General features: G+C 41.2%; 1 protein-coding gene across 1 annotated transcript in view; it reads right to left on the minus strand.

The window, feature by feature from the left end:
• Positions 1-1,328: 1,328 nt before the first annotated feature.
• tmem161b (transmembrane protein 161B) overlaps positions 1,329-11,486 on the minus strand; it is a 23,260-nt gene continuing 13,102 nt past the window's right edge. Inside the window, exons 10-13 of the mRNA XM_080432096.1 lie at positions 9,761-9,871; positions 8,955-9,129; positions 6,234-6,330; positions 1,329-3,177 (exon numbers count right to left, since the gene is read on the minus strand). Of these exons, the coding sequence (XP_080288222.1) occupies positions 2,876-3,177; positions 6,234-6,330; positions 8,955-9,129; positions 9,761-9,871 (685 nt within the window). The 3' untranslated portion in view covers positions 1,329-2,875. The remainder of the gene's footprint in view (positions 3,178-6,233; positions 6,331-8,954; positions 9,130-9,760; positions 9,872-11,486) is intronic.

Genomic DNA, 11,486 nt, shown 5'->3' on the forward strand with positions numbered 1-11,486 from the left:
GGTAATGCACACAACCAATCACAGCTCTGTAATAAAACCATGGTAATGCACACAACCAATCACAGCTCTGTAATAAAACCATGGTAATGCACACAACCAATCACAGCTCTGTAATAAAACCATGGTAATGCACACAACCAATCACAGCTCTGTAATAAAACCATGGTAATGCACACAACCAATCACAGCTCTGTATAAAACCATGGTAATGCACTCAACCAATCACAGCTTGTGAGAAGGAATGGAGAGCCACTAGGTTTGATCCAACGTTCTGCCCTGTAAACATTCTCCTGAATTAAACAGACAATCATCGTGTGTGTGTGTGTGTGTGTGTGTGTGTGTGTGTGTGTGTGTGTGTGTGTGTGTGTGTGTGTGTGTGTGTGTGTGTGTGTGTGTGTGTGTATTCTATGCTGATGAGCAGCACATGAACTCTGGATCATGAAGACAGAAGGCAGCAGGGTTGGTTAAACTACATTTGTAGTTTTTTTTAAAACATTAGCATTAGCATTAGCAGTCACCAAATCTACAGCCGTTACACTTACAAGGGAACTTTCTCACTTGGCACCTTTTTCTTAAAATTAAAAAATACAATTTAGAAATCCATGATTTGATCAGTTTAGAAAACAATAATAATAACAATAATAATGATAATAGAAGCAGGAGACATTAATGTTAGTGTGTGACTGGCTCAAATGAACAATACAAAGAAAGAGCAAAAATAAAGGCTTTACATTTCAGCAGTACTTGACACGTTCTCGTCTTGTTCACAAAATAAATGCCCTTTAGATTAGATGACACACACACACACACACACACACACACACACACACACACACACACACAGTTTTCCCTTCAGTATGGCTCAGTCACAAAGGAAACATTTTAAACTTCAAAATGAAAACAGAACGAGTTTCATTCCAGAATCCCAACTTTAGTCCCTTAAATCCACCAGCATAGAGAAACACAAGTCCTGACGTCACTCCCCCCACCCCCCCACCTCCCCCCTCTCCCATTTCCCCCCGCCCCCCCCACCTCCCCCCCTCCCACCCGGGTCACAGAAGTATTTTTTCTATTCAGATTCCCCATATAGAGAAATCTTATATGGCGTCATATCAGAACTAGGCCGGTCACAATTATTACATAATAATCGTCTAATGGCAATTATTTTTGCACAATCGTTTCCATGTTGAAACATTTTCACACATTTTCAAATATAAAAATTGCAGAAATGGCAGATCTACAAGCTTACAACGCGTCACAAAGTGACGCGTTGTAAGCTTGTAGATCTGCCATTTCTGCAATTTTTACATGTATAAAATTCAGTGACAATTAATCGTTAATTAAACTTATAATGAATTTCTAATGGTGACGGCGCTGATAAGAACTGTTCCAAAAATAAACTAATCACCCAGAGATTGTGTCAGGAATGTGACTCTGTGTCCTTTATGATATGGACTTTCATTTGATAACGTCTGTTTTTTTTCATATCCATATGATATTATATATAAAATGATGCTTTATATCCATAGGAGTCAAATCTCCAGGCGGTTTGTTCATTGTTGGAACACAGTTCTTATATGACGCTCTTCTCTATGGGAATTTCAATACAAAAAATGTACTCTGACACAGGGGGGATTATCGCCCTCTAGTGGTAGTGATGTCACAATTCAGCTCTCTGTACCTTGGTAGCCAGTCATTTAAATACATGGGGGGGGGGGCTCCCAGTGCATGATGGGAGGTTGGGGGAGGGGCCTCCCAGTGCGTTTTGTCCCCTCCTCCTCATCATCCTGTTGATTGACAGGTGCTGCAGGAATCATCTGGGACTGTGACTGGTTGACGGCTACTCACTGCTGCCCCCGGTGGGTGACACACTCTCTGTGGTTCCACCTTAAGACTTTCACTCACACACACACACACACACACACACACACACACACACACACACACACTCTCTTTTGGCAGTACGCTGATGACATGTGTGCTTCTGTGTGAAACATCAAACATCACCACAGGCAGTTGAACTTTTAACAATGTATTTGTTTGTTATTGCGTTTATTTTTCTGTCGTTTTTTTCTCTTGATTGAGTCAAGTTGATAATTTGTGGTATTTTTGAAAATGTTTGAACATTTAGAAAGTGGTTCATGTCTCTGCTTCAGCCTCACATTGTGGAGAGTCCATGACGACAAACATTTACATCAGCGTACCGTCAACTATGACCGTCAACTATGTCTCCATACTTAGTGTTCATTCAACGTACATCCATCCTCATTCACACCGTTTAGTCTCTTTGTGGACGTGTGTTCAGTGTGTGTTCAGTGTGTTCAGTGTGTTCAGTGTGTTCAGACCAACAAGGTAGTCCAGCTGCTAGGAGTGTCAACATGTGAGCATCATCATCATCATCATCATCATCTTCATCATCTGGACAGGAAGCACTGGAGGCGGTGATGAAGACGATGGTCTGAGTAGTGATGAAGGTTGTCAGAGCCCCCCCTCCCCTCCCCTCACCCAGAGTACTTTCTGATCAGGGTCTTAGAAGAAGAAGAGTCAGGGGTGACACCCCCTTATTGTCCTCCTGCACCCATGGGTGCTGCTGCTATGCAGCCATTAGATACTGGTGGTAAGAACAAGCACCCATGGGTGCTACGCAGCCATTAGATACTGGTGGTAGAAACAAGCACCCATGGGTGCTACGTAGTCATTAGATACTGGTGGTAGAAACAAGCACCCATGGGTGCTACGTAGTCATTAGATACTGGTGGTAGAAACAAGCACCCATGGGTGCTACGTAGTCATTAGATACTGGTGGTAAGAACAAGCACCCATGGGTGCTACGCAGCCATTAGATACTGGTGGTAGAAACAAGCACCCATGGGTGCTACGCAGCCATTAGATACTGGTGGTAGAAGAGGCCGAACAGCGAGGTGGAGAAGAGGCAGGCAGCGATCCACCAGGTGAGGAAGGAGAGGACGCCTCTGAACAGCAGGGGGCTGAACACTGTCCTCAGACCCCCCAGGGCCATGGACAGCTGGGCCACGGAGGCCCTGGCCCCGGCCTCTACCGCCTGGGCCCCGGCCTCCAGCACAGCGGCCGGCGCCGGCGTGGACCCCCCCATCTCGGAGGGCATGGTGTGGTCACAGGGCAGGTCTTCTTGGGGATAGACCCCCCAGGAGTGGCCACCTGCAATAAAACACCATGGCAACACGCGGCCTGTCAACAACAATGCTTCAAGAAGCACTTCAACCCTTTTCAGCCTTATCCTCATATCATTGGTCCTCACTAAATGCTCATTATAAACCTTATCCTCATATCATTGGTCCTCACTAATGCTCATTATAAACCTTATCCTCATATAATTGGTCCTCACTAATGCTCATTATAAACCTTATCCTCATATCATTGGTCCTCACTAAATGCTCATTATAAACCTTATCCTCATATCATTGGTCCTCACTAATGCTCATTATAAACCTTATCCTCATATCATTGGTCCTCACTAATGCTCATTATAAACCTTATCCTCATATCATTGGTCCTCACTAAATGCTCATTATAAACCTTATCCTCATATAATTGGTCCTCACTAAATGCTCATTATAAACCTTATCCTCATATCATTGGTCCTCACTAAATGCTCATTATAAACCTTATCCTCATATCATTGGTCCTCACTAATGCTCATTATAAACCTTATCCTCATATCATTGGTCCTCACTAATGCTCATTATAAACCTTATCCTCATATCATTGGTCCTCACTAATGCTCATTATAAACCTTATCCTCATATCATTGGTCCTCACTAATGCTCATTATAAACCTTATCCTCATATCATTGGTCCTCACTAATGCTCATTATAAACCTTATCCTCATATAATTGGTCCTCACTAAATGCTCATTATAAACCTTATCCTCATATCATTGGTCCTCACTAAATGCTCATTATAAACCTTATCCTCATATAATTGGTCCTCACTAAATGCTCATTATAAACCTTATCCTCATATAATTGGTCTTCCCTAAATGCTCATTATAAACCTTATCCTCATATAATTGGTCCTCACTAGATGCTCATTATAAACCTTATCCTCATATTATTGGTCCTCACTAATGCTCATTATAAACCTTATCCTCATATAATTGGTCCTCACTAAATGCTCATTATAAGTTGGCACTAGGGATGGGACGATATGGAAATTACACGTCATGATTATTGCGGAAAAAATAATTGCGACTAACAATATTATCGCGATAATCAAAATATGCTTAAAATGCCACTTTTGTTTGAACCTCCAGCATCTCTATTCTAGGAGGAACGTTAGCCAAAAATAGCCGGTCTACAAGCTCACCACTTGAGCTTGTGGATCTGCTATTTTTGGAAGTTGTAAGGTGTTGCAACGTGTTGTGAGCTTGTAGATCTGCTATTTTTGGGAAGTTGTACTGAATTTGCAGCTCAACAAAAGCTAATTCATCCTAGTGTATGATGGAGGACAAGTCCACGATAACTTAAAATCTCCGCAATATGATTATTGTGCTGTTGCTTTTTATGAATGGAAGGGGAGTGAGTAGAGTGAGTGAAGAAGTAACTGATTGGCGAGATGTTGAGGGATAACATCATTGAACCCTCCAACTCTCATGTGGTTCCGATACCAAAAAGACAGGAAAACCCTGATCCTGCATAGATTACCGGAAGCTAAATGCTGACACCCTCACAGATGTGTATCCTTTGCCAACCATCCAGGATATTCTAGAGCCTTGCTGGTGCTGCGGTTTTCACCTCGTTAAGACCTGAACAGTGGTTACTGGCAGGTTGAGAACGGCTTTCATCCTGTGCACATGGCCTCTTCCATTTCAGTCCTGACATTCAGGTTGAGAAATGCTACCGCAACCTTTCAGCGTCTGATGGAAACTGCACTGAAGGAAAGATCTGCTTCGTCTATCTATTCATCATTCTGGCAACAACATTATTTTATGATCTCCAAGCAGTTCTCGATAAGTTCAGGGAAGCTGGACTGACGGTGAACATGTTCTGCAGGACCTCTCTCAGGTTTCTGGGACATATGGTGTCATCTGACGGAGTTTATGTCTACTGTCAAATTTCTGGGACATATAGCGTCATCTCCCGGAGTTCATTTCGACCCTGAGAAAACCGAGGCTGTTCAAGACTTCCCTGAACCGACCAACCTTACATCTCTTCAGATGTTTCTAGGCATGGCTGGGTGGTACCATCATTTTGTGCCAAATTTTTCACAGATCGCCGAACCACTCAATGCCCCAGGGTTCCACAGCCCTCACTGTGTTTCAGAAGAGGGCTGTGGACAGTTGAGAAACTTGCCTACCAGTGACATCATTGGTAGGCAGTTTTGACCACCCCCTTTTTTTGTTGTTCAATAAATGCAAGAACAGTGTCTTCTATTTCAGCATGCTAACTTTCCAGGAAGAGTTTCTATTAGCATGGATTCCCCATCGATGATGTCACTGGTAGACAGGTTTCTGAACTGTCCAAAGTCCACCAATGAGACACAGAGGCCCTCATTTATCAACGGAGCGTAAAAAACAGCTTATTTTTTGGCTTAAATTCGACTGTACACCAACGTCCAAGTGACATTTATCAAGCAATCCTATACAGCCAATCCTAGCGTACATTTGGTCGGAGCGTTGATAAATCTGACGGCTGAAACCAAGCGTCATTTAAATAACACGCCCTTAAATATGAGTTGTGAACTTGTAGATCTGCTATTTTCAAATAGCCAATGCAGCAATATCTGCAATCTTATCTGAATGACTGTTTAAGCAGTTTGTTTAAATTAGTTTATAAAATGTTATATTTTCACAGGGATTATTTATTAGTGTGTTAGATTATACATTTTGGAGTGGATACATGTGTTCAGATGCCTGTCAGACGGTCAGACAATGCTGCTCTGCAGGTCTACAATGGAACAAACAGGTTCAGCCAAAGTCAACAACTGCCTCCAACCTGACGTGAGATCTGAGCGTGCCGTAGGCTGAAGCCAACGTCAGGATGTATTGATAAATGCTGCAAGTTGTGGTGATCTCGCCGTACGTCCATTATCCAGAGTGAGTAGACAGAAACGATGTCATCTTATAATGAGAATTAGTGAGGACCAAATATATGTGTGAAGAGCTTGTTTAAATAAACCTAAAGCATGCAGTGACTCATTAAAGGTCTGGTGGTGTGTAACAACAATATGTTAATATATTATATATTAAACTCACCTAAGGTCTTCAGCAGTAACGTGGTGTGTAACAACATGACCAGCGGGGCCACATACTGCAGAGCGATCACACACAGGTAGTAGAAAACACGAGCCACCTGGAGCCACAAGAACCAACATTACAATGTTACTGTTCATAACGTTACAATTCATAGACTTCTACACGTCCTTTATTGGTCTCAACCCTCAAGCAACAGGAAAACACACCTGGCCAAAGTCTGCTGCCTCCATGAAAGCATGGCTATGATTCTTCTGTTAGTGGCTATAGTCAACCACGTTGTCTTAAAGCATGGCTATGATTCTTCTGTTAGTGGCTGTAGTAAACCACGTTGCCTTAAAGCATGGCTATGATTCTTCTGTTACTGGCTGTAGTAAACCACGTTGTCTTAAAGCATGGCTATGATTCTTCTGTTAGTGGCTGTAGTAAACCACGTTGCCTTAAAGCATGGCTATGATTCTTCTGTTAGTGGCTGTAGTCAACCACGTTGTCTTAAAGCATGGCTATGATTCTTCTGTTAGTGGCTGTAGTCAACCACGTTGTCTTAAAGCATGGCTATGATTCTTCTGTTACTGGCTGTAGTCAACCACGTTGTCTTAAAGCATGACTATGATTCTTCTGTTAGTGGCTGTAGTCAACCACGTTGTCTTAAAGCATGGCTATGATTCTTCTGTTACTGGCTGTAGTCAACCACGTTGTCTTAAAGCATGACTATGATTCTTCTGTTAGTGGCTGTAGTAAACCACGTTGCCTTAAAGCATGGCTATGATTCTTCTGTTACTGGCTGTAGTCAACCACGTTGTCTTAAAGCATGACTATGATTCTTCTGTTAGTGGCTGTAGTAAACCACGTTGTCTTAAAGCATGGCTATGATTCTTCTGTTAGTGGCTGTAGTCAACCGCGTTGTCTTAAAGCATGACTATGATTCTTCTGTTAGTGGCTGTAGTCAACCACGTTGTCTTAAAGCATGACTATGATTCTTCTGTTAGTGGCTGTAGTCAACCACGTTGTCTTAAAGCATGGCTATGATTCTTCTGTTAGTGGCTGTAGTAAACCACGTTGTCTTAAAGCATGGCTATGATTCTTCTGTTAGTGGCTATAGTCAACCACGTTGTCTTAAAGCATGGCTATGATTCTTCTGTTAGTGGCTGTAGTCAACCACGTTGTCTTAAAGCATGGCTATGATTCTTCTGTTAGTGGCTGTAGTCAACCACGTTGTCTTAAAGCATGGCTATGATTCTTCTGTTAGTGGCTGTAGTCAACCACGTTGTCTTAAAGCATGGCTATGATTCTTCTGTTAGTGGCTGTAGTAAACCACGTTGTCTTAAAGCATGGCTATGATTCTTCTGTTAGTGGCTGTAGTAAACCACGTTGTCTTAAAGCATGGCTATGATTCTTCTGTTAGTGGCTGTAGTAAACCACGTTGTCTTAAAGCATGACTATGATTCTTCTGTTAGTGGCTGTAGTCAACCACGTTGTCTTAAAGCATGGCTATGATTCTTCTGTTAGTGGCTGTAGTAAACCACGTTGCCTTAAAGCATGGCTATGATTCTTCTGTTACTGGCTGTAGTCAACCACGTTGTCTTAAAGCATGACTATGATTCTTCTGTTAGTGGCTGTAGTAAACCGCGTTGTCTTAAAGCATGGCTATGATTCTTCTGTTAGTGGCTGTAGTAAACCACGTTGTCTTAAAGCATGGCTATGATTCTTCTGTTACTGGCTGTAGTCAACCACGTTGTCTTAAAGCATGACTATGATTCTTCTGTTAGTGGCTGTAGTAAACCACGTTGTCTTAAAGCATGACTATGATTCTTCTGTTAGTGGCTGTAGTCAACCACGTTGTCTTAAAGCATGACTATGATTCTTCTGTTAGTGGCTGTAGTAAACCACGTTGTCTTAAAGCATGGCTATGATTCTTCTGTTAGTGGCTGTAGTAAACCACGTTGTCTTAAAGCATGGCTATGATTCTTCTGTTAGTGGCTGTAGTAAACCACGTTGTCTTAAAGCATGACTATGATTCTTCTGTTAGTGGCTGTAGTCAACCACGTTGTCGTAAAGCATGGCTATGATTCTTCTGTTAGTGGCTGTAGTCAACCACGTTGTCGTAAAGCATGGCTATGATTATTCTGTTAGTGGCTGTAGTCAACCACGTTGTCTTAAAGCATGGCTATGATTCGTCTGTTAGTGGCTGTAGTCAACCACGTTGTCTTAAAGCATGGCTATGATTCTTCTGTTAGTGGCTGTAGTCAACCACGTTGTCGTAAAGCATGGCTATGATTCTTCTGTTAGTGGCTGTAGTCAACCACGTTGTCTTAAAGCATGACTATGATTCTTCTGTTAGTGGCTGTAGTCAACCACGTTCTCTTTTGCTCTCAGCTCAAAACGGTCGCACACTTTACATAGTGTTGGCTTATTTTCCCTTGAGACCAGACTCATAATCAACACCCCCACGACTCAACCAACAGAACAGATACGACATGCTGAGCCGAGCTGCAGAAATGAAGAGTGGTCGAGCCTACACGTCATGTACACTCGCTCTATGCGCACGCAGCGAGCCAGCTCGGCTCCTCCACTCCTCCAAAAAGCAAATGACTAATTGGGCCCAAACTATTTCCGGGTCAAGCTGAGTGACCGAGCGGGAGTGAGCGAGATCACGTTCAGACCGGAACATGCTAGCAGTGTTAGCAGATTATGCTAGCAGATTATGCTAGCAGATGAGCTCACCATCTTCTGCAGCTCCACGGTGCTGATACGCCCCGCCTCTTTCTTCATCTGCTGCAGGTTCTTGTGGGCCAGGTTGAGGTAGGCCTGCAGGTGGCGCCTCATCATGGCCAGACGCAGAACACACAGCAGCAATATGAGCCAGAGACGTAATGTATCATAGGTCTGCTCTGTCATTCTGAGAGAGAGAGAGAGAGAGAGAGAGAGAGACAGAGAGAGATAGAGAGAGAGAGAGAGAGACAGAGACAGACAGAGACAGACAGAGACAGACAGAGAGAGACAGAGACAAAGACAGAGAGAGAGAGATAGAGAGAGAGAGGGTTTTTTACACAAAGAAAAGTGTTGTCTTGGATTTACCTTTGTGTGTTTAAATTAGTATTATCAGTTCATAAAACCTTTACAATTATAAAAGCTACATAAATGTACTCTGCCTTTATGCCAGCAGACTGGAGTAGATCCTGAAATCCTATGTTTTGAATCGAGAATCGTTTTGAAGCGAATAAAAGTGTTTTAATCGAGAATCGTTGTTTTTTTTTTTTTTTTACGGTAAGAATCGGAATCGAATCGTGAGGTAGCAGATGATTTACAGCCCTAATACTTACAGCGGTACAGTATCAGTATTTGTGTTGTATTATTTACATTATAATATTTACAGCGGTACAGTATCAGTGTGTATATTATATTATACTTACATGGGTTCAGTATCAGTGTGTATATTATATTATACTTACATGGGTTCAGTATCAGTGTGTATATTATATTATACTTACATGGGTTCAGTATCAGTGTGTATATTATATTATACTTACATGGGTTCAGTATCCGTACTATTACTAAGGATCAGATAGTCCTTAGTAATAGGTTTGACCCAAAGCAGAACCATGATGAGAGGAGACAGGAAGTTGATATGAAGCAGAGTCCTGAACAGGAAGGAGACAGAATGAGACATGTTAATAATAATAATAATAATGTGAATATAATCTGTAATGTAATATAATCTATAATATCATCTGTAATGTAATATAATCTATAGAATAATCTGTAATATAATCTGTAATATAATATAATCTATAATATCATCTGTAATATAATCTGTAATGTAATATAATCTATAATATCATCTGTAATGTAATATAATCTATAGTATAATCTGTAATATAATCTGTAATGTAATATAATCTATAATATAATCTGTAATATAATCTTTGATATAATATAATCTATAATATAATCTGTAATATAATCTGTAATATAATCTGTAATATAATCTGTGATATAATCTATAATATAATCTATAATATAATCTATAATATAATATATTCTGTAATGTAACATAATCTGTAATATAATCTATAATATAATCTATAGTATAATCTATAATCTGTAATATAATATAATCTATAATATAATATAATATAAACTAAATCATATGCCTTTATATAATACTAGATCTTCAGGCCGCTACGCGGCCTTCAAACCTAATCCTATGCTGCACTGATAAGAGCAATGGTCACTGAAGTATGGCCATTTAAAGTGTTAAAAACTGCTTAAAACTGCTGCCGAGCAGTGATGCACTTTCAGCCATAGATATAGAAACCTAGATACCTCATTGGTCTCTGCAGTTCATTGATCATAGATATAGAAACCTAGACACCTCATTGGTCTCTGCAGTTCATTGATCATAGATATAGAAACCTGGACACCTCATTGGTCTCTGCAGTTCATTGATCATAGATATAGAAACCTGGACACCTCATTGGTCTCTGCAGTTCATTGATCATAGATATAGAAACCTAGACACCTCATTGGTCTCTGCAGTTCATTGATCATAGATATAGAAACCTAGACACCTCATTGGTCTCTGCAGTTCATTGATCATAGATATAGAAACCTAGACACCTCATTGGTCTCTGCAGTTCATTGAACATAGATATAGAAACCTAGACACCTCATTGGTCTCTGCAGTTCATTGAACATAGATATAGAAACCTAGACACCTCATTGGTCTCTGCAGTTCATTGATCATAGATATATAAACCTAGACACCTCATTGGTCTCTGCAGTTCATTGATCATAGATATAGAAACCTAGACACCTCATTGGTCTCTGCAGTTCATTGATCATAGATATATAAACCTAGACACCTCATTGGTCTCTGCAGTTCACTGATCATAGATATATAAACCTAGACACCTCATTGGTCTCTGCAGTTCATTGGAGCGACCTGTATCGCAATACATAGCTCTGGCGGCCGCCATAGGAGGCAAGCTGCCACTCAAAGTGACTACTGGCCAATCACAGCGCGTTGACTACTGGCCAATCACAGCGTGTTGACTGCTGGCCAATCACAGGCCAGTTTCAAGGCAATCAAAACAAACAGGAAGTAGGAATGAAACACCAGAAGTGGTCATTTTTGATCAAATTAGAAGTCTGTGGGACCACCCATCAAGTTTGGAGCCTGTAGCATGCTGGGAACCTGAGTTATGGGTGTTTAAACCCCAGCCAATATGAACACAGAGAGGGCGGGGCATCTGC

This window comes from Gymnoscopelus braueri, assembly GCF_963280865.1.
Source record: "Gymnoscopelus braueri genome assembly, chromosome: 7".
Lineage (NCBI taxonomy): Eukaryota > Metazoa > Chordata > Actinopteri > Myctophiformes > Myctophidae > Gymnoscopelus > Gymnoscopelus braueri.